The sequence below is a fragment of the Triturus cristatus genome, chromosome 1_2, assembly GCF_964204655.1.
Source record: "Triturus cristatus chromosome 1_2, aTriCri1.1, whole genome shotgun sequence".
NCBI lineage: Eukaryota > Metazoa > Chordata > Amphibia > Caudata > Salamandridae > Triturus > Triturus cristatus.
This window is the reverse complement of record NC_140580.1, coordinates 505011763-505035790: the sequence shown is the minus strand read 5'-3', so window position 1 is coordinate 505035790 and position 24028 is coordinate 505011763. Positions and strand designations below refer to the sequence as shown.

The following is a 24028-nucleotide window of genomic DNA, read 5'->3' as shown; positions in this document are numbered from 1 at the left end:
GAAAGCGTAGGAAAACATCACGCTGACGTGATAGCAACGGCCATCCGCACTGTAAACTTAGTCAAAACATAGGTTGCCTTCCAAAAAGAAAACAAGAAAAGACATAATGATCTCCCACCCGCCTTAGAAGGCTTCTGTTGTTTAGTTTCTAGTAGGTATTAAAATGGCGCACTATGCAGACAGCCACGCCCACCCCAGATTTTCATTGGCCGTTTCTCTCTACGACACATAGGCTCGCCAATCAAACGGCTTCGCGGGGAATTTTGGAACACATTTGAAAATAAGTTGCTGTGAAGGTGTCCATCCGCCTCAAGAAATAATCCAGCTAAAAGTTGCCGTTCGGTCTGCTGAACGGAGGACCGTTCGTTGGGTGCTCCCGATTCGAGCAAAGAGAAGGTAATGATGTTATTGCAAAGTTCTTTAGTGCTGTGCAACTTAGTGCGGTGAGTGTTGTGCGCGCGGCGGAAGGATACGCGGGTGCAGAAGGGCGGCGGCAGCGGTTTGCAGTGCGCGCCAAGGGTGCACTTAGACGAGTTAGGAGAGAAGGGTGCGAGTATGTGTTGATGTCGGCGACGCTGCGGTGTTGACTTATCGGCCCTGGATGGACTTGCCGATCCTCGGCGTTCAACTTTTATTTACAGGTGAGATTGCATTCGATTTGACGGATCTGGGAGGATCCTTTATTTGCTGGGTGGGCTTAGACTGACTTCTTGGGATTTGCTGCATCGGAAACGGAGGCGGCACTCGGGCCTGAGAACGAGGGAACCAGATTATTTGAGTATACACTAGATTGAATGCAGCCGAGTGATCCTCTGGTCCTGGACAGCGGAAAGCTTAGACACCATATGCACTCGGGTCAATTCAGATGATATGTTTGAATTGTTAAGGCGGCTTTTGGGATTGTTGCCAATAGTTAGCGTGTTTTTTCCTAAGGGTCAGTATTACTGGTCTAAACCATCGTGCTCTTTGAGTTGTGTGCTCGCGCGCGTACTTCTGGCGGTCCAGATGTTGTCTTGTTACACGTGTAAGCAAATACCCGGCCACTAGAGTCCCTATCGGCACTTAACTCTTACTATGATGCCCCCTCACAATATGGGATGCTGCTGGGTCGAGTAACCGGAAACTCCCTCTCTACCTGTTTGGTACCGAGTTTTCACCAGGTCTTTCAAGTTAAGATCAAATGCTGAAAGTATTGAGGCAAGATCTAAAAGGTGGTGATAAGGGTGGCTATTTTCCAAGGCCGGTTTAAGGCTGCAGGCGTAGTAGATGCGTACTTAAACAAGCGTTGGACATGTACACCTGAGTAACTTATACAGCTTCCAAAGCATTACGTGAGCTGCCGTGATGTAGGGCGTTTCAGTAGCATTTTTTGTTGCCTAGATGCACAAGTAGCGAGAGCCCAGCCGTACTCTTGGAGCAAAGAAGGAGTGAGAGCTCAGCCGCCTAGGTTACCCTGTACTGAAGCCTGCTAGGTCTCGGTGCACGGTCCAGAGGCAGCTGCCCCTACACCAGTCGCGAGAGCCCTGCCGCATTTCGACAGTGTTCATAGATCATGTTCTAATACTATTAGAAAGCCAGCCTTGAGCAGCATGCTTTGAAGGCAGCGGTTCAGGGCGAGAGAGCGGCAGTTGTCCTTGCAGCTTGATCTTTGCATCGGGGACCGCTTGTGGTACTTGGGTAGTGAGACAGGCGATAGGGCGCAGGACAGCGCTGGCTACTGCTAGGTTCCGCGCTGCGGGTTAGAGAGGCAGCTGCTCCTCTTGCAGGGCAGGAAGGTACCTCTGCTTCTAACGCGGCTGTGTACCAGGTGCACCGCGCTACTTGCCGCCACAGCGCGCAGCCTATATTACAGCCCTTGGTGTGCAGAGCTACCACTCGGGAGTCCATAGCCCCTCAGACTGACTGTAAGGGTCCCGCGAGCGCCTTTTGTCCGTATTGGCGCTACGGTCGCAGCTGTCGCGTCACTGACAGCTCCAGCGCCCGCGCTCTTTTGTTTTGGTTAGGAGGGCGGGTGATGGCGGACTCCACGTGCATACATACGGTTGGGGTTAGCAAAACTTTAACGTGTATTGCTCACAGTGCTTTGTAATCTTTTCAGGTAGGGTCTCCAGTTACGAAGATGCCACTATATGGGAAAATTGTTGTTATTAAAAGAAATGGCTCAGACGGAACTCACTTTCCATTGACTGCATCGAGCTGTTTATTTGGGAGGTAAATTATTCATGTTTACACTTAGTTTATGATTGTTTATATGTTAACAGAACTCTATTTTCAGGTCTTGCTCGCTGAATGCTTTGCTTTGTTAGAAATGGTCATATCTTGAAATAACTGCTCAGGCACCTTGCGAAAAGAAGCACCTAATGTTTCTATTTCCTTTACATATTGTAGACGATAGACGAATGTAGCTGCTGGGGCGTTTTTAACGACCAAGTTTCTGCATGTAAAGGTCTTGAAACATGTAGCCAATTGTTTAATGTTGTGTTGACAGCAGCATTCAGGCACTTAACGTAGCAGCAGTAGGATGAAGTGCTCAAGCCTGGGCATCTGGATTTTTCTATTTATTTTACACTTTAAACATTCGTCCCTTCTCGTTTTAATTAGCTGATACACAACTGCCCGTTGACATATTGTGCTGCTTGTAATGCGCGAGTAAGTTAACAAAAGTGATTTTTGGACGTCTAAAGATTAATCGCTGCATATCCTGGCGAATTAGCTGCCCTAGACTGGAAATAGACGAAAGGTTGAGTTTCTATATTATTTTGTCTCCCCTTCCAGTCTTTAATGCCACCTTGCGTGAAGAGTCGTAAAATGGGCGTTCACTAGTAAAGTGGCAGCAGTTAATGGCACCGCTGGTTTTCCGTGTCTTAATGCAGTGTTGGCGCATCTGCCATTACTATCTGAATGCAAAGTGTTGCTTATTTTTTGGGGGGGTGTTAATTATTAGGCCACGATTAAGGCTGAGCGACAGTTAATGCCTTCTGCCATCAGAATAGTGGGAAGCTATTTTGCGCGTTTAGTGGGGGTATTTTGTTATAGCTGGTGTGAAACAAGTATCTGGAGTCGCTGTTTAACTTGACAGGCGTGCTTTAGTTAGGTTTTTATGATTGCACACTGCATGGAATACTGTTGGGAGGTGGATGGCACGCAAGCTGACGCGGTTACGGTATGACTGTCATTGTTGTCCCCTTGATAATACCCTACTATGCATGTTCTATCCAGTTTTACTAACGTTGCTGAGCGTGTGGTATATTGAAAAAGAACGTTGATATAGTTTCGCGTCTATCACTTCAGTTTGCATGTTGCTAGACGTGTTGATTACGAGAAGCATGCTTGAGATGAAGGTAGAAGCCTATTTATGTTTTTTTTCTAACGCCACAGGAAAACTGAATGCGATATTCGCATCCAGCTGCCCCATGTGTCCAAAGAACACTGCAAAATCGAAGTCAATGAGAACAAGGAGGTAATTTCACTTTAACAAATGTCTGTCAGCTTTTTAACTGGCTAAAGAGGACCCGTTGTCAAAACTTGATACATGTGATTTCTGTTTGCCAAAACTTCAGTTACACGTGCGTGGTATACACATTTAGCAGTGTGGTCCTTGGCCTCGCACGCAAACAACACTTCTGAACTTAACGAGTGGTTCTGCTGTCCATTGCAGTGATGTTCCTTTAACCGACTTGACGATAGGCAGGCTCAGATAACCATTCAGTTAGCCAAACATGTGCTGTGCACACGTAAGTTAGCATGCAACTCACTGAGCTATCTTGGCTGACGGCCTTAATGTTTGCAACTTTGAAAGCCGAGAGGCAGAGTTTCTTGTGTGAATGTATGTTTGGAATAGTTGTATTAAATGTCGGTGGTTCTCATTAACTATCAATTTTCTAATGTTTCAGGCCATTGTAACCAATCTAAGTTCTGTAAATCCGACGCAGCTGAATGGTGTCTGTATTCAACAACCTGTGGCTCTCGTGCATGGCGATATCTTAACTGTTATTGATCGTTCTTTCAGGTATGTTAAATCTGTCAAAGTAATTTTTGCTGAGAGTTGAGATTCCAATTACCTATTTTTTTTTTTTTATACACGCACAACTGCCAGACAGCTTTGTCTAGGATTATTCCAGAACTCTCCTGCTTAAAAAGGTTTGAGAAGGTTATATAATCCTTTGGCTTTAGCAACTTTTATGATATTTGTCTGAATCTCTAAATATTTGCAGTCCGTAACTTATTTTTATAACCTTTTGGTGTTAAATTGTTTTTTCTTTCTTTATAGCGACCCCCCCCCCCCCCCGTCTTTTTGTTCTGCAATTAGCCCTTATGCCGGCTGAGTTGATTTCTGAATGCTAAATTGTACTGATACTTGACGGTGTGAGAAGACATATTATCTGTCAACGTTTGGGTTTTTAGATATATGAAATCAAACCCAGTGATGGAAGAAATGCTTGCAAATAGTCTTACCACTGACAATTGCTCTGGGTAGTATTCAAACCCATCAGGTTTTTAGGTTTCACCTGCACAGTGCTTGAGCTGTCCTTGTTTTTAATATAAACTTAAAAGGGACTTTCATCCTACCTCCTCTCTTTCCTGGCTTCTCATTGAGTCCTGTGCGCGACTCTTACTGTTCCTAAATTTTGATTGGCAGTAGCGTATTTTCCTGCTCTTAACGATGCTTATTCCTCATCTGCGTCTCTTAGCAGTTTCACTTCAACTCTTCGCCATATGCGAGACGGAGTGCAAATGCACAGGTTTATCATGACCTGTCCAAACTGATTGCTGGAACGGAAATTGCACGCATAGTGTGCTTCAGGACTAGAGACTTTGTGTGGTAAACTTCTCAGTTGGTCTTTCTATCACTGATTATGGAGTAATTATTAGATATATCGATACATACTAGCCTTGGGACGAAACACGTGTCGGCTGCCTGTACATATTATATTTTTCTAAAAGAACAATAAAGAGCAAAGTAAAGAGAATTTTGAATAAACCTGTGAATTCTGGCTTTTCGTGACAAAGATGAAAACCAGCTTCACTGGCTTGAATTACCATTGTGTGCCTCGACAAGTGTGCGAAATAGTTGTGGACTCCAGAGGGGACTTTGTCTCCTGTGGCGTTTGTTTTGTCTTCCAAAGGCTATATCTTCATAAAGTTTTGCCTTTTACTATTTCAGCACATTTATATTACAATTGATCACCTAGTGAGATTAAGTGATTTGTATAGAATGACAGGATGTTGCTCCGCCGCATCCTCCTCAGTCGTTTTTAGGTCTCGCCTGACCCAGCGCATGCGCTGGTCTGGCAAGACTTATTGAGAGGGCTCCAAAAAGTGCTACCAGGCCAGCCTAGACCTACAGTGCATGTGCGCGCGCGTGCCGCACTGTACCGCAATTACTTTCACGGCCGCTTTGCATAGCCAATAGGTCTCGCTTTTGGGACCTTTATAAGTATGTAGTTATGCAACTGTTGCATGGCTAAACACTTATAAGGTTCCAAAGGTGAGACCTATTGGCTATGCCAATACTTGTTACTGTCTGGGAGCTCTTTCCTTCTCCTGTATGATGATTTGATCGAAGTGGTACAAAAGGGGGTGGTGATGGACGGAGCATCAGTACCAATCAAACACTCACACCCAGTCAACAGATCTGGGTTTGATCCATCGCCGTTCTTTGGCCCACTCTGCCACCCCAGTTCAGACATGGCCATATGCAAATTAGTCTGACCCTGTGCCTCATGGGAACAGTCCAGCCCGAACTGCCAAGCCATGCCTTCCCTGGACCGGAAACACGCTTCCTAGGACCGGTTTCTGGCATTTCAGCCAGGCTTGCTTGAATCCAGTGGCAAAGTGAGCAAGGGACTAGGAAGCAGTTCGGGCTGGACTGTTCCCATGAGGCACAGGGTCAGACTGATTTGCATATGGCCATGTCTGAACTGGGGTGGCAGAGTGGGCTAAAGAACGGTGATGGATCAAACCCAGATCTGTTGACTGGGTGTGAGTGTTTGATTGGTTCTGATGCTCCGTCCATTGATCGAAACAGCTCTTTATTCATTACAGAGGCGAAACCGATGCATTACCAATGCTTGTTTTTGTTGTGCCCAATATTATACCTCCGATTAGACAGAAGCATATGCTAATCAGCTTTGGTCCTGTCCCTCGTCACTGTGTGTCACTTCCACTGGAACTGTGCCGCACACGCCCGAAGAGGCCCAAATCAGCTGAAACCAGTGTTCGCGTTCATAGTGTCTGGTGTGGTAGTTAGGGCTGGACTGTTCCATTGAAGCAGGACCCAAGCTCGTTTGCACACAGCTGAGGCTAATGTGAGGTAGTGGGTTGACATGCCACCCCCAGCGTTGGAGAACTTGCAAGCACTCCTCATCACTTAATTTTGGATTAAGTAAGGGATAGTAATTAAGTTATGGGGATTTTACACGGGTCTTCTACTTCTGAACAACTTGGAGCAAGATTAAATGTCCAGGGTTAACAGATCAAAATACGTTTTTCCTTGAAAATCGCATTGCCACTCTGGCCTCATGTCTTTGGCGTGATGTTAGACATTCACTAAGGGAAGAAGTAAATGGAAGTTTTAAAGATGCCACGCTACTTGATCTATTCTCGATGTGAATTGCTCATGAACAGCAGCTGTGTGCTTTTTTTTTTTATTTTTATTTTGTCCAATACTAGATTAAAGTTGTTTATTTTGATTTACGGATTGCAGAAGAAAGTGTAACTAGACTCTGAAGAAAGGCATAGGACGTGAGTTGTGTGGATGCTTAACAGAAGGAGCGCAATTTACCATGTGATTGTTCTATTTTTTTTTATTTATTTTTTTCAACTTTTTAGGTTTGAATATCCCTCACAGTCCACTCCGAGGAGAAAAAGAATCTCGACAGCCTTAAACAATGAAACACTGCAGGTAATTATAAACGTGGTTTTTAGCGCTCCATAGCCATTTATGTATTCTTGATGTGCGTATGTATCAAAGTTCTATTCCTAACTGTAAAGCTAAACTCTACCCATCAACAACTTGCGACTGCTTCACTCGGGTACTGTTAAGTCAGCAGAGGTCAACAATATACCAGAATCATTTTAGCATTCTCTAGATTCCAGTCCATAAAACGTCTCTTCCACGAGCACCCACAGACAATCTCTTCAAATCCTTGTATTTTCAGTGCTATGACCACGAACGCCCTGATTTTATATTAAAACCGAGCTTTGATCTTTACCATTTCCTGCCGAAAGGCAATATTTCTCTCCATGTGTTCCCATACCTGGCGTGTGACGCAGTTTGGTGCTTACTTTCCCTCCATGTTAAAGAACAGTAGATGTTTCAGCACCCAGGCTAATGTGCTGCATCGCTAAATACATATACGGTCCCAAAGGAGAGACTTATTGCATTGCAAATGCTTGTTTAAAATGTATTTTGGTTATTTTAGGAGCTGTCTTTCTAAAGTTTGCCCTTAACTCATGCAGCATCACTTAAAGGCCACCCCGCTTTTGTCCCCCAAAATAAGGTCTTGGACACCAGCAAACCCCTTCCATGTCCTCACTTCTTCAGTAGTCCCTTCAAACAGGAAGACCCCATATTAACTAACACCTAATGGTGATGTGTTGTACTTGGCACTCAACAATGAAGAAACTAGCTAATTTATGCGCTTAGCTATATTGACTGTTTGGGAAACCATACGGAAGTGTGAAGTGGTTGTAACAAACTGTTTAGTTTGGGACAATAAAAAAAACAGCACACTTTTGTTCTTGGCCTTTTATAGAATTGTTACCAGGTGGTGTTGGTGTTATGCTTTCCTAAATCCTAGTTGAGGTAAGCTTATCTCTAGATTTTTCAATCCTGTTAAGACTGGGCAAGTGATGTTTATAAAGCAAATTCATAGATTTCCACTTATCATTGTGTAGAAGCAGGGAATTCCTAAACTAAATTGTGAAAGTTAATTCTTTGAAAGGTACTAACAGAGTTTATAGGGGCCAAGATTCTTCGTCGCACACATTATTTGTGACCTACCTAAGTCGTTTATCAAGACAACTGCTTGCTGAAAATTCAGCACAACGTTCGTGTGTAGGAAAGTGCCCCTTCTTTGACATGCAGATGTGCCCGTGTGCTGGTCAGTTAATTACTGCCAGTACAAGTGAACAGGCAAGCCGTTTAATAACATGTGCCTGACACCGGTGAAAACTAGTTTCCGCAGCTACATGATGGCTTCGCTGAAGATAATGATTGATATCATACATCCCGTATTGATAAATCCCTGCTGATTTCAGTGCTGGGCTTATTAATACATGAACCCTGAGGGCATTAGAGGTGTCCCCTGAAAACCTACAGATACAGAAAGGAGTAGTCCTAATAGCAAACAAATTAGCCTAGCCTGACACTATACCAGTAGTCAAACATCCCCAATCCAAGTAACTGGTTTGTAACATTTCTAAATAAAGGGAAGAGTATACCACAATTACAACACAAAAATGCAGAAATTCATTTGAGGTTAATTGTAATTTGTAATGCTATTTTTTTTTTTATATTACCTACTGGCGGTCGCCAGTAGGTAGTTATAGTTAGGACCCCTTTTCCATAGGAAAACCTCAACATTCTATTTTGAATAACTTTGGCGCCGGTCGATGAATCCTCACGAATTTCTCAAAATAGGTGGGGCGCTACGCTCCGCTCCTACCCTGAAAGTCTCGGGGGGGATCCGTCAAGCGGGGGCTGAGATAAAAGGGGGGTCCCAAAACGCGTTTTCCCCATGCATTTTTCCATTGGACCTTTAGAACGAGCTACAGCCCGAACGGCTGAACAGAATTACTCGAAATTTGGCAGAGAGGTAGTCCCTAGGTCAAGGAAGTGCCTTTTGTAGGTTTGGTGTAAATCTGTTCAGTAGATTCTGAGAAAATAGCCTTTAAATCAATATATATATCTGAGCCCGCTTACGGTACGCTTACCGTACGCTTACCGTAAGCGTACGGTGGCGTGCGCGAGCGCGATTCTGATTGGCTCTTAGATCTTAGTAAACATTCGAATCGGCCGAAACCAGGAAGCGGCGGCCGCCATTTTGTGTATTTCACTCAGAAAAAAAAGAGTGAAAACAAGAAAAGGGGGCAATGAGGAGAGTTACAGACCCCCTTACATTTGTGAGGGGGTCAAAGAAGGACTGTAAAGTACAAAGAAAACATTTATTGCTTTTAAAAAAAATCACGGGGTACGCGTACGGTAAGCTTACGGTAAGCGTACGGTAGAAAAAAATCAGATTTAAGTGTTTAGATATTAGGGGGCTCTAAAAAGAGCCGTTGTGTTTATGAAATGATTTTTTAGTGGTACCTACAAGTAAGTACCGATGCAGAGTCTAAGGTTCAAGAGGAAGACTCTGTTCCCTTCATCATTGAAGTGCACACCATCTCCTCTATAAATGTCTTGCATGTCATAACGCAAGTTGTTGTGGTAAATGGCACCCATACCATAGTCACGGAGGAAAGCAGAAACAGATTTGTTGACGTGCTTTCTTGCTTTGTCATCGCACCGCGTGCCCACCGTGCGTGCACGGCACTAACTGCGTAAAGTGGGCGCGCGGTGCGCACCGCGCGCACGGAACGAACTATAACTCACGCGACCGCAATCTTCTGCTGATGACATGTGTCTTTATGAAAAAAAAATATTTGTAATATATGTATAGCTAAAAATGTATGGAAGAAGACATGGGCAAATAAGTGTCTAAATACAGTATTAGCATCAGCAGAGGATTGCGGTCGCGTGAGTTATAGTTGCCTGCACTAACTATAACGGGGGAATTTCATTGGTTTTTTTATCAGTAAAATTTCCGCTAACTAGAACATGTGTGAAACCTATGGTTTTTTCAGTGAATATATATATATATATATATATATATATATATATATATATATATATATATATTTTTTTTTGTAAAGCGGCTGCTCCATAGTAAATACAAGTTCTAGAAAGAATAACTCATGAGTGAAAAGAAAGCAGAAGGAACGCAATATAAATACAACCAACTGAAACCACAATCAAGTGGCGACTTAGCCTGTCTGCTGCCTTTTTTTTTTCTTGGATCACTTTCCATCCATATGTACAGGTACAGTGTTCAAATCAGTACTGTCGCTCCGTGGATAGCTAAGTCAGTCCGAGAAGTCCGTTCACCTTTAATGACGGACATCTCACCCCCTCTCTCCTTTCTTTCCCTCATTTCCCGTCATCCCCCCCTACATGTGTTGTGTAACTTCCGCCAATAAAAAAAGACATACAAAATATTGAAGGTGTTTATGTGAAAATGCACCGAATGACGCTCACCTGGAATCACAATTACTTCCTTGAGGTGGTTAACTTGATTACACAGAGAAGGCCCATCATTTGTCTTGGAAACATCCAATAGACAAGTATGCTGTAAAAAAAAAAAAGGGCAATAGCTAAATTGAGGGCTAGTCATTATTCATTTGTAATAAGCAGTATTTAAAACTGCATCCATTTATTTACCACAAGGCTTTTTTTTTTTTTTAAACCAATAAATTGCAAAATGAGTCATCCGATTTAAACCTGGCATCAAACTGAAAGAAGAAAAAGCCGGGATTGCTAGACATTATCAACCGCAGTTTAAGAAAAAAGCACAAAGGCGCCGTCTTTTACCTTTACGTCACAAAGTATCTTTGAAACGTCTTCTGGCTAGATGGACTTTCAGGTCTGGGAAATAGGTTAATTGATGTCAGTGTGCATTCGGTGGACCTCATGTAGCAGATGCAGTTGCTGGATGGTGCATTCCAGCCAGAGCGAGTCACATAAATGAATGCCTCATATGTTTAAATTCCTTGCTTCGGCAACCAGATGCTTTACTGCCACTGCAGGGAATGACATGTGTCGTCTAAAATAGTGGACACCACCCTGGAAAACGATTACAAAGTTAAAAGCTAATCCATGGTAATACATAACAAGCATTTACAATGCAATGGTCTCGGCATTGTTAAAGTTAGAGCTATTGGCATTGCTCATGACATTATTTTTGTTTTTAAAACATTTAAAGAAACCGCATTGTTATTTACAATGTCAATAGGTTAATCACTCTCAAATGCGAGACCTATTGCATTTGCACCCACACAGAGCTTCCCACACACACACAGCCTCCCACACACAGAGCCTCCCACACACACACACAGCCTCCCACAGAGCCTCTCACACACACACACAGAGCCACCCATACACACACAGAGCCACCCACACACACACTTCAATGAAAGACGGCTACGATTTCTAATACTGCATTATTTAAATAATTATTATTGGCTCCATTACGGAGCTCTCAACACAAACTAAATTGTCGCTGCTAAAGATCAGGAATTTAGTTGCTGGCTCACCTGGGCAGCCTCCAAAATAAATTGACGCCGGGACCCCGAGGGTCTCACTTAACCCGGACAGGAGCGTAGGGTGGGGGGGGGGAGCCCAGGAGATGGGAGGGGCCGAGACTATGCAGCAGCGCTGAGGCAAGAGAGGGCGAGGGGACAAATCACCCAAGCGGCAGGCCGCAGATTCTCCCTCAAGATGTCATGGTAACTCTTACATATTGCAGCTCATATATGAGCAGTAAGAGCGGCTATGCGGCGCGAGACACGTGTGGAGTAGCTTTACTTCACATGAGCGATTATATGGTAAACTCTGTTCGTATTGGCGCATTGTAAGGAGCGTGGCATGGTCCTGCTGCGGCAGTCTGCTTTCTACTTCTGGAATTTTGACTGACGCGTGTGCAGTATTTTTACGAATATACATCATTGTTTTGTATTATGATCAAGTACGTTACAAACCGATCTGAGGAAAGAGAGAGCAGTTCCCACTGTTACTGATGATGTGGATGAAATAAATTGGCTTTTGATGATTCTGTTCTTGTAAAGTATGTGCGCTGCTCACAGGTCCACATCTCCAGTATTGTGATAAGCTCCAATGTGCATTGGTTTGTGCCGCAGTGAGTGATAATAGAGCAATGCAATGGTGAAGTTCCAGCCACAATGAGAATGCATGTTAGCGAGTGCTGGGTGATCTATGTGCTCAGGTTTCCGAATGCACTCGTTCACACGCTGCGTGCACACCCGAGCAGTAGAAGAGGCGTGCTACTGTGTGTTCAGTGGTTCCTGCGGAAACACACCGGAGAATAGCGGCTAATGGATACATCTGCCTGTCACTCCACATATGCATGTTACGAGCAGTCACTCCACACTGATCTGTGTCGCATTCTGCGAGGGGGAGCAGTGGACATTGGCGTGGTTGATTCAGTAAGTGCGAAATGGTAGGATTCTGTTTGGAAGTGCGTAGTTTGGTACATGCCTGCGTTCTGTTGAATCCGCTTTAGTGTCACGTTGTGCGGGGGGCATAGACAGGGGGAGGAGACCAGAGCAGCAGCCGGACACGGGAGCACCGAGGGAGCCGAGAGCAGGGGGAGGGGACGAGCACACCACCGCCTTTCTCCGAGGTCAAGCAGAAATGCCTTGGAGAAACGCAGGGCCGTTTTCGGATTCGGGGGCGTGTATTTCTTTCTCTCCTCTTATTGGCTGGAATGTTTACATTCCAGAGGAGAGAGAGAATCAAACACGCCCCCGAATCCGAAAAAGACGGGGCTTGTTTGGAGAGACAATGCTCTTCTCCAATGGCTGACCAGTATTTCAGAGGCCAGCCAATGGAGAAGAGGTAAAAAAAGGGGTAGGTTAAAGCCCCACTCCTAAACATTAAATCTCGGAGCGAGACTGCGCAAGCGCAGCCTTCGAGCCGAGACCTAAAAAGGAGTTGGGTGATTGGGAATGGCTGTAAGAAAGAGCCCAGGCCAAATCACTCAACTCTCAGAACAGGAAGGAAAACGTTGGGGTAGTAACGTTTTAATTTAAGCACCCTCACTGCAAGGGCCAAGGCTCTGGTTTGGGTGAACCGGGCCTGCTGGCTGATGAGGGGTGTTACCCTGAAACAGGTCCCAGGATGCTCTGTTTCCGGTCCAGGAAGGACCTGGCTTGGCAGTTCGGCTGGACTGTTCCATCAGGCACAGGGTCATATGGCTGGGTCTAAACTGGGGTGGCGAAGTGAACAAAAGAATGAAGGATTTAATCCAGATCTGTAACTGAGAGTGTGTCTGAAAGTTTCAGCGCTCCGTCCATCTCCTTGTGTTTGCTTTAATGCCGCATAATGTGCCTTTTCATGCCGCATAATTTACTCAACCCTGCCGTATAATTCCAATGGCCCGGACATAATCTGGTTGTACTGAATGCACATTCCAATGAAAAGTATCACCACACACCAGGGTTCAGACAAAAACTGACAAAACGTGGGTCCCGGAGAAGCTGCACACGTCATCTGCTTGTGAATAGGGAGGCACCGAAGCCATACTGTTGGCAACGTCAGGCGGTGACACACAGCACACGTAAATACACCCTGGCACCACATGGCATTATCATGACCTCCCTTGGAACTTTCCTTCAGTCCAGCAGCCGAGGGCACACCCGAGACATTGCAGACACCTCACAATAGCCTGTCACTTCACTATCGCCTCGCTACAACGGCAAACATGCACAGCCGAGGGATGGAGCGCCCATAACCACAAGTAAGATTGAGATAGCGCGCCGATGCAACATTAACGCCTGTAAGCGCTATACAAATGTCAAAAACATAACTGAAATGCAACCTGGACGCTCCAGAAGTGCTCAACTGCGGGTGCAGAGGGACTGGGCTGGACTGGCAGAGGTGACTCGTACGCTGACGGGGGCACACCGACCTGTCATCCGGCTCCAACGCGCAGCTTCACCTTATAAGCGAGTCAGGGCAGAGGGTGGGGACCAGGCACACATTCCAAAAAGCTGTACACCATCACACCTCGGGAAAGCTGTCGAGTGCACCTCCACCGCGAAAAAAGAAAACCCAGAGGACAGAGCGGCGCCTCGTGACTCAGCCCCAGCCCCACCAGCCTTTCAGAAGCAATGGTCCGTTTGAGACAAGGTAACTCTTAAGGCCAGGCAGCCGTCGACACCGGTACCACCCACAAAACAGGAAAGGCGCTGAACAATATTAGTTTACCTAGGTGTGAATACAGCGCCAATATAGCGGGTTTACGACACTTTTGTGGCACTTGCTGCACGATGAACACTAATGTACTGATGTTCACAGAGTCATATGCCGTTCAAACAGAAAACGCCACAGCGCCCATACAACAGAAAAAACGTCACCGCGCCCATACAACAGAAAAAAACGTCACAGCGCCCATACAACGCCAGGGGCGCCCTGACCAGCCCCCAGCTCTGCCAATGGTTCTGAAGGTACCGGGTACTGTGGGGTTATACCACGCCTTCCCAATCTATCCTGGCCATCATACCTACCGCTGGCAACTACACCAGCCCCACTACACCCGGGAGGATGCACAGCGGAACTCTACAGTCCAAAGCAGAATGAAGGAGGGACAAAGGCACATGAAACAAAAAAAAGGGGGTGGGGGTTCTCCCACTGACACGACGCACAAACATGTTTAAACGCAAGAGTTGCATAATAGAACAAAATTAAATAAACAATCTGTCGCATTCTGCGAGGGGGAGCAGTGGACACTGGCGTGGTTGATTCAGTAAGTGCGAAATGGTAGGATTCTCGTCTGAAAGTGCGTAGTTTGGTACATGCCTGCATTCTGTCGAATCAGCTTTAAAGTGTCACGTGCGGGGGGGTGATAGACAGGGGGAGGAGACCAGAGCAGCAGCCGGACACTGGAGCACCGAGGGAGCCGAGAGCAGGGGGAGAGGACGAGCACAACACCGCCTTTCTCCGAAGCAAAGCAGAAATGCCACGGAGAAACGCAGCGGCGTTTTTGGATTCGGGGGCGTGTTTTTCTTTCTCCTTGCCATTGGCTGGAATGTTTACATTCCAGAGGGGAGAGAGAATCGAAAAAACACGCCCCCGAATCGCAAAAAGACGGGGCTTGTTTGGAGCGACAAAGCTCTTCTCCAATGGCTGACCAGCATTTAAGAGGCCAGCCAATGGAGAAGAGGGGGGAAAAAGGGGCGGGTTAAAGCCCCACTCCTAAATCATTAAATCTCGGAGCGAGACTGCTCAAGCGCAGCCTTCGAGCCGAGACCGAAAAAGGATGTTTCATATTATATTACTGTTCCGGCGAACGGTCCAGATCATGACTAAAGAAGGGATAAGGACATTACCTAATGGTGCTATTGATGGCAAGTTTTTCCCCCAGCATGTAAACAGTGTCCAAAGTGGATATTCTACGGTTATCTATATTAACACTACAGAGTACATATACAGACTTGTTATGTTATTTCTTGTCCTACAGTACGGTGTCCACGTCGAAATGCCATCCTAGCTAGGAGAAAATAAATGTTCACCATTTAACAATTCATGGTCCTCGGTGGTCATCAATTCAACAACAGTTGCATAGCATCTTAGTCACATTGTATCTGGAACAAGGTATATCCCACCCACCAACCAACCAATTGTCCCATAACCAGTAATATCCTAGTGGATTCAAGCTTACATAATGGCCTTGGGAAAACAGACTTTTGTGGCAGGGTACCATTGGGGTTATAGTCATGTCAACCATTGCTCAGTAGAGCCACCTGTCATGAGATCACCTTATAGTCGTTCAGCTCATGGACTACTGTATCCAAGAGGTGGATTCATTTGCATTGGCACAGATTCAGGATATCAAACTTCTGCCGCTTGGGCTCCTGCTGATCTTGTCAAGTACCAGCCATCTCAGACTCTACTAGGTGACCAAAGGTATGGCAGTGCTCCATGAGAGCCGTCCCCGGTATCGTGCACCTAAATCACCAACAGTGTTGGAGTATATTCACTTTTCGGCGTGGCAAGTTATAGGATTTGTAGAGCGCGTGACTGCCCCAGGAAAGGGGCATCCCGGCGCCAATTTCAATAAGACCAACTGCAGATGCTTACAAATGCAAAGAATCCCCAAGGAGCACTGGAAAGGACCAGTTCTGCAGATATTTCCATCTTAAGGGTGAATGAATTTTATAAGGTATTTGGAACAAATGAGGCCATTAATTTGTACCTGTTGCTCACATGAGGATGACTCCGTCTTGACAGGTTGATAATTGGGCTAGAGTTGGTGTCTCAGTGGTGTGTGTGTGTTTGTGTTTGTTTTTTTTTCGTCCCTGTGGCTCCTGCTGGAATCCTACCGGTCTCCTGCCTCTGCTCCAGCCTTGTTCTGTTGGCCGGCACTTGTTCCCAGGGACAGGGTAACTTCTCCCAGCCTGCCACCTGAGACCGATTTCTGACTTCTCGCTCAGGTCATAAACCAAGCCTCACATTCTACCTGAGGATGACCTGCTGATTAGCACTCCTAGGCTGGCAAGCTTCAAAGAAGCTCCTGCCTTTTGAAATGTCAGTCTGACTCTCCTCACTGGAGAGTAGAACGATTTCACCCTCCTCAATATTTACCCAGAGCCCTTTGGCACATGGACAGAAAAGGAGTAAGCTAGTCTGGTAGGCATGCCCACCCCATCCTAGTACCACCCCTAAAGTGGCCTAACCGGATGTGTGTGACTTTTCAGAAGTGGCTATTTTTGTGTGGGCACACTTTGTAATTCTGGGACTGGCTTATGCCCACTTTTCACAGGAGATAGTCTTATAGGGGGCTTACCCTAGGGGTGAGTAGTCCATTGGCTACCACCATAAACTCACCTAACACCCCTAACTTCAGTTTAGGGGAGCCACTGGAACCAGAAAATCAGATCATGCCAACCTGAAAGACTAAGGGTGTGAAGTTGCATCCTGCAGAAACAGATCCAGCACCCGACATGGCGCCAAGCCTGCTGCCTTTGCCAATTACACCAAAAACCAACTTGTCCTGCCTATTTCCTAAATCAATGAGGTGGGCCAGAAGACACAGTATGTTTTGTTTACAGCTTGCAGAAAGCCTCACGCTTTCTTTTTAATACAGTGCACGCTATTGCGCTTGGGTGAAACTGCATACATTTACAAGTGCTTTCTATCCAGCAGGTGGCAGAAATTGAACCTTTGCGAACACGAAGGCAAGGATCTTCGGTCATCACAGTTTCAGGTTTGTCCCATCTGCGTGAATGATATAACCGTGTAATCAACGTGTATTTTAGTACTGGGTTTGACTGCTCTATTTGCTAGTAGGCTCACTTTTTGATGGCGTACAACACAATTTGTGCTGTTAGTTTTGTGAATAAATGCCTATATCTCGTTGCTCAGCCATTGGTTGGCCACTAAACAAATTATTCATGGCTGAAGTCTCGTTTCCAGCCTCCATCGGGTCTCTGTATGTTTATAGTAAAATGACACATTGAGGTGTATCTGAGGTTTTTATTTTTTTTACTTACACTTCAACTTTTGTCTTGCATGCTCAGACATTTGAAATATAATTTTGTGAAGCCTAATATTGATTTCGGCCTTCATATTGCTGCGTTGTGTAGGGCACTATTTTTCTTGTGAGTCTTTCACTTGTAGAAATTAGCTGTTTTTGCATGCTGTGTTGGGACTCTTCATACCCATTGTAGCATACGGCCTCTGGTGATCTAATGGCCACAATTGGAACTTCCTTGAATTATTGCCTGTATCTAGTCGGGTTAGTGTGGGGCTAAATATGCAGTTAAAAATTGAATGAATGGCGTTCCGCTTTTATAGCGGGTCAGAACGCAATGTGCAGGCTCTTTAAGTGTACATATGTAGCCATTCATTAAAATCGCTCTTTGGTAGCTTGTCCCCACTTCTGTGTTAACCTTTTGAGGTCCTAACAAGATGTATGTACATGATGACTTCCCAACTTCATTTCTATAGCCATGTTTTAACTTTGTTCAATGTTTTGTGTAGATGATGGTGCTGGAAGTGAGGGAGGTGCTGAAGAGAACTCTGAAAGTACCGAACAGATTTCTGGTGGTTTGCCTACTAAATTGCTCTCTTCTACAGTTAAGACAACACACCGAAGATCAAAGACTTTTAAAGAACATGACCAGTCACCTTTTACTGAAATTTATGAAATGCTAAAGAATCATATTGACCTCAAACCAAAGCAGCAAGATGACGAAAAGGGAAAAGACTTTGCTGAGGCACGTGACCAAAGAAGTGTTGGAAATATTCTTCGTGAGAACACAGGTTCGCAAACACCTTCCTCGTCAAGGCGCAGATCTGGACGAAAAAGTCAAGCTAATTTCACGGACGTGCACACTCCACTTGAAAATGTTGAAGAAACTAGTTTTGATTTCTCATCGGAGGTGCGGGTTTCAGCAAGAAGTCCTTTAAGAAGTGGCTTAAGTGCTTCAAGTTACCAATCTTCAAGCTTGGATATCACCCCAAAATTTGGCTACAGGGATGAGCGTGGAACTGGAGTGTCCTCTCCAAATGCAAAGATTTTGGATTTTTCAGAAACTGAGCAACATAAAACTAAAATTACCCGAATGTCTGACTCTAAATTGGGCTATTTAGGAATGTTAATTGATCAGAGCAGTCCTGGAGAAACTACAATGTCTTCTACACGAGAAGAGTCAGTTACAGTTAATTCACAACCGGGAAAAACTATTCAAGAGGTGCAAACTGTTCGGTATGCGGATTTCGTTTTGGAAGACCACAGTGCAAAAGAAAATAGTGTAAATCTTGAAGAGGGAAGTAAGCGGCTTAGTCAGCGTAGATCCTTGAGTGCACAACAAGTAGTCCTTGAAATTCAAGATGATTTGTATTCAAATGCAAGTGGGGGTTCTCAGAGAAAGAATAGATCTTTAGATGTATCAGAAAGTCCTAAAGTGTTGGCAAACACTGTAACACAAAGGGGAAGATCAAGTCTGCATCAAACTCCCAAGTCTACTAAATATACATCTGTTTTACCAAGTCCAAATACTTATCCTGAACAGAGTGCACCTCTTGGCCAAGAATCTGAAAAAGAAAGCTCCTCTACCCCAGACACTCTTACTGAACAGAAGTCAATCGCCCCAAGAAGAGGTAGACCAAGCAGAGGTGAGACCACTAAATCTCTCTCAGTTTCACCGGGTCGTAGGAGTTGCTCCTTGAGTGAACTAAGTGGTAGACAAAGTATGGATGTTTCATCTCACTCTGGAAATGAAGTAGATATTTTGCAGCTTTCATTTGAGACCCAGAAGTCCTCTGACCAAAAATTGTCTTCACAAAAGCAGAGAGGGAGGCCAAGCATGAAGACTACAAAGTCTTCCAGTTCAACAAATAGTGAACACTATTCCAGAAGGCTCTCTCTCGGGAAGGAACAAGAAAACAGTCTAGAACAGACTAAAGCAGCTGAAACACCAGAGATGTCAGAAAATAAACCAAAAGGGAGGCGAAGTGTTTATCTAGATACTAAACCGTTGGCTTCACCTGAGCAAGAACGTAAACCCAGAAGTGTCTCCTTGGGTAACACAAGTGTTTTTTCTGAACTGCATGTGGAAAAGACTACTAACTTTGACCATTCCCCTCCAAAAAGAGGCCGATTTGTTAAGGGACAGACTCCTAAGTCTACTTCAAAATCTCCGATTAGGACATCGCGTAAAAGTACAGAACAGAATAGTGTGCTTTTAACTCCAAAAGGTAGTCCGAGTGTCACCCAGACTCCTAAATCTGGAGACGGCCACGCTGAACAGAAACCCTCATCTGCAACACGAAGAGGTAGACCAAGAATTAATTCTCCTAAACAGACTGCTCTTTTGTCTCCTAGTTCTCCACTTTCTCTGCAGTCCACACCAATGCATACACCACAGAGAGGCAGACCAAGGAAGACTCCAAAATCGTCCTCTCGGTCACCTCATCCTGAGAGTTCCCACAGTGGTGATGCTGTGAAAAGTAAAGATTCCACTCATCCCGAATCACAGAATTCCTTAGTTAAAAGGGGTAGGGGTAGGCCAAGCAAGGGCAAAACCCCTGAATACACTTCTGGTTCTCCCTACCGTGCTTCCCCCAAAAGTGTTAGCGCATCTGACAGCATTGTGGTACTTTCAACACTGGTCAGTGGTTCAGAGTCTCGAAGATCACTGGCTGGTCTAACGCCGAAATCTGTTCCTAAGGAAGAGCCATCTACACCAGTACCCTCATCTGAACAAAGTTTCTCTCCAACCCGAAGAGGTAAGACTCCGACTACAGAGTCACCTCATAGACTTCATGCTTTACAGTCTACACCAGTAAACTCTTCTGAATCCGGAGAAACTGTAGTTTCTGAAAAAAAGAGAGGCAGACCTAGTAAGGCAAATACTCCCAAATCTGCTGTCTCTCCCCATCCTAGTGAGTCTGTGGACCCTATATCTAGGACCACCTCTGTTTCACCTCGTCGAACAAGGACACCAATGTCTGTTCAGTCTACTGGAGTTGATACTACAATAACACCAGAGAAGTCTCTTCTAGCACAGAGAGGCAGCAAAAGTGTGGACCAGACTAACACACCCTCATCCTTGCCACATCGTGTGTCTTCCCCCAAACAAAATGCATCTTTGCGCAGCAATTCTGATGGCGTTGATACTGTGGAGCTTCAGACACCATCTCCTAGACCTAGGGGTAGACCACGTAAAACTGAGACTCCAAAATCACCGGATCATACAATAGCTCCACTTGAGATACAGTCTACACCTATAATGGTAATTGGGACCAAGGCGACCTTGCTTTCAGAAAAGAAAACTAATCCTAACTCGTCTCCGAAACGTAGTCCAGTACGCTCTTCTGAAGCTCAATTTTCTTATGGTGAGAAGAATGTTTTTTCTGTGACACGAAAAGGTAGGCAGAGTATTGCTCTGTCTCCAAAATCAATCTCTTCACCCCTTATTGGTTCACCTCTTTCTGTGCAGTCCGTGCCAGTGAATATAAACTCTGCTGAACAGAACGTGTCCCCTGCTGCACGAAGAGGTAGAACCAGTATGCAGAAGACTCCAAAATTAAGCTCTGTTACTCCACCACATAGAAGTTCCCCACGAACATCTGAGAACCACCTAACAGAACAAAAACTGCCCTCTCCAAAACTGAGTAGTCCAGACAAGACTCCCAAGTCTGCTTCAGTGTCACCGATTCGTGGAAGTTCTAGTTTAGGTAAACACACATCATTCGATGTACTTGAAACCTCAGCTAAAAAAAAGTCCTCCCCAGCAGGACGTAGGTCAGGTGCTGCTGTTCATCAAGATGGGAAGGTTGTGACTGCTTCAGTGGAAGATTCGAGTAGCACAGCAAAATCTAAGGGGGTTTCACCAAGAAGACATTCTGGAAGAGTCCATACTTCTGAAGTTGGTGAGTGTTGCTATTGGCCGCTTTTTTAAATTTGTATGTCAATTTGGCGTTTATCACACTTAAGATCACTTAGAGGGCTGCAGCAAATTGGATACGGGCTAATGTATAATTCTGAAGTTAATATCTGCATTTATACAGTCTTTGCCTACTCAACATTTGTAAAAATATTCTTGCGTCTTATCTGGATTTAAGTGCCCATTTGCCCTACCTGCTACTCCCTAAATCTAGTATTTAGGAGGCTATCTCAGACCTTGAAACTAGTTCTACGGAAGCTGACCCTGAAGGTGACTGCCTTGGCCCTAGCCCTACTGGCCTGGCTCCAGCTTCGAAGAGCTTGCAACAACCAGATGGTGAGGAAGAAATCCAACGTCCTTGGGCAACCCTGCACCCCCAGCCCCTGGGCTTTGGGGATGTCTTGACCGGCGATACCCCTGTGGCTCTTAACTTGCATGTGCTGTCACAGGTTTCGGCCTGCTCCGACCTGCAGCCTGTCCAAAAAGAAAAATATCCCTTGAAACGCATTGGGAGCTCATATGGGTCAATGTTGCTCAATAAATGTCTTGTTCTCCTGTTGGGCCTAAGGCTGCTTGCCATCGCTACACTAATAGATCACTTTGGGGGTTTACTTTGAGCGCTGTACACTTTTGGGGAACCCCTGGACTCAAGGTATAACCAACTAGTGGCATACTGTATACAGAGCCTGCTTCCTACACCTCTCCTGCGGGAGTCTGTACATATGCTCCTGAATTGGTTTCTATTCCTAGAACTAGCCTACTGGCTCCTGTATCCATTCTCTTAACATAACCACATGGAGCAGGTCATTTATTTAAGTCCAGTTTGGAGACTGCTGTAATCCTGCATCTCTGACAAATATATCAACATGATAGTGCAGTGTTCAATATTCTGGGTGTTGCGTCATACCGTACATTTTGTAAGTGTTGAATATTTCAAAGTATGTGATGACCAGGAGCAGCTCATTTAAAATCCCAATAGGTGAAGGGTATCTGGGTGAACAGGTTGCAAACATTCAGACTGTTACCACTGCGCCAGTGCTAGCTGCTCATGTCTTCAAATGATCTGCAAGTATCGATTTTATCTAATATACCTTTCTGAAATGAAAGGTGATCAGTCAATCTGAAGTGCCCTGGATTTTATCTAGTAAGGGGGTGTGGCATCAGTATGTGTAGGAAGCGTTCCACTAATGGTTGATAGCCCTACACAGCTGGTGTGCCTGTATCCTGGATGCTACAGCACTGGCAGTCTTATTGGGGCATCCATTCGAGCACTTGCTGTTTACCTCTGTTGCTCAGCTGTGATCCTCTTCATCGGTCATAAGGGGTTGAGGGGTGCAATTTGCTGCTCACTTTTCAAAACTCATGCAAATTAATTTTGTGTTAATGCTCCAATGGTTTACACCTTTTAATCGGAATTGGCAAATCCAGTAGTTAAGAAAAGGCAATATCTATTAGATTCCCCTTTCTTTGTTTGAAATGTCTGCTGAGATGCTGTGACTCCTTCATTGGAAGAAAAATAGCACTTAACAAGTCCTAGCTAAGAAATTGTAGCCCATTGCTGTCTCCTATTTAGTTCTTATAAAGCTACCATTCATTAAATGTAGTTCAAGTTGGGTACTTTCTCCTTTCAGATTGGTTTTTTTTCCCCTCTGATTTACAGTTGTTTGGTGTATCAATCTTTAAACTGCTATACTTGCACTAAGTGTATTCTTGCTATGACGGAGATTAACCTGTGATCTGGGTGACTATTAGATGTAATGCTCTCACTGCTACAGAAGTATGTTCTGTAACTAATACACAGGTACTTTTCTTTAAACTTTTTGCTGCCTTGTGGTGCGTAATGCTCTGAAAGCTTTTAAGAGCTAATGATCTGCTTGAAAAAAATGTATGCTTTATTTATCTTTAATACATTTTTTTTAATGGTTTCTTTTTAAGAAGAGGCCAAGAAGTCACCGAAAAAACGCAGAAGTGGAGAGCTTGATCCATTACCTGAACCTCCGATGAAAAGAAAGAGGGTCTCGTTTGGCGGCCATCTGAGCCCTGAATTATTTGATAAGAGATTACCTCCGAATTCTCCCCTCCGGAAGGGTGCAACTCCAGCAAGATTGAGTTTACAGTTTTCAATCACACCTCGTGCTGTTATAAGAAAAAGCTTTGGGAACCGTCATGCTGTTATCCAGGTATTTGTTAAATGGTTTTATTTTTTTATTTAATTAAACCACTGTTTTCATTTGAATTGTTTACTGCAGATCACAAGAGCTCAAATTGATTTTCAAGAGCCATTTGCTTGTGTGTCCTCCCCCCCCCCCCCCCCCCCCAATAGTTGCAAAAAACTATTCTTAGCAAGAATTTGACATGGTTTGAAGGTAGTAAAATGCTCCACAGAACTGCCTTTTCATACCATACCATACTTTTTAACTCCTCTTAGTGGTTCCCACCATCCTACTCCTGTTAAAAAAACAAAATGGCGCCCTGTCATCCTGTAGGCACTTGACTCGTGCGCACAGCAAAATTTCTTCCCTTTATCATGCGATAGTAAACATTGGGTAAGCCAGTTTTGCCTGTGCTTGTTCAGGATGTACCCACATTTCTTTGTTCTGAAGACTACTTTTTGGAGTGCGAACCATAATTCGACTGTCATTAGTCCATGGTGTAGTAGTCTTGTGCGCAGGCTGAGGTCCATCTTTCATGTTAAATTGTAGTTCGTTTTTAAAGCTGCTGACTGGCGCTTTTTGTTTTGGGAGGTTTTAAATCGTACCCAGTGTCCTGAAATGGCAGCTGCAAAAATTTTCTATTG

The 24028-nt window shown here is 44.7% G+C and overlaps 1 protein-coding gene across 6 annotated transcripts in view; it reads left to right on the top strand.

Moving 5' to 3' along the window:
* Nucleotides 1-261: 261 nt before the first annotated feature.
* Nucleotides 262-24028, top strand: part of MKI67 (marker of proliferation Ki-67) — a 132124-nt gene continuing 108357 nt past the window's right edge. The window contains exons 1-8 of one of the 6 annotated variants that reach the window (XM_085606222.1): nucleotides 262-396; nucleotides 2099-2211; nucleotides 3379-3460; nucleotides 3894-4009; nucleotides 6832-6904; nucleotides 16982-17045; nucleotides 17822-21217; nucleotides 23167-23411. In XM_085606222.1, the coding sequence (XP_085462348.1) occupies nucleotides 2120-2211; nucleotides 3379-3460; nucleotides 3894-4009; nucleotides 6832-6904; nucleotides 16982-17045; nucleotides 17822-21217; nucleotides 23167-23411 (4068 nt within the window). In that variant the 5' untranslated portion in view covers nucleotides 262-396; nucleotides 2099-2119. Of the gene's footprint in view, nucleotides 397-475; nucleotides 642-2098; nucleotides 2212-3378; nucleotides 3461-3893; nucleotides 4010-6831; nucleotides 6905-16981; nucleotides 17046-17821; nucleotides 21218-23166; nucleotides 23412-24028 lie in introns of those variants that run through there. The other 5 variants (XM_085606223.1, XM_085606220.1, XM_085606224.1 and 2 more) reach the window with 5 other exon arrangements.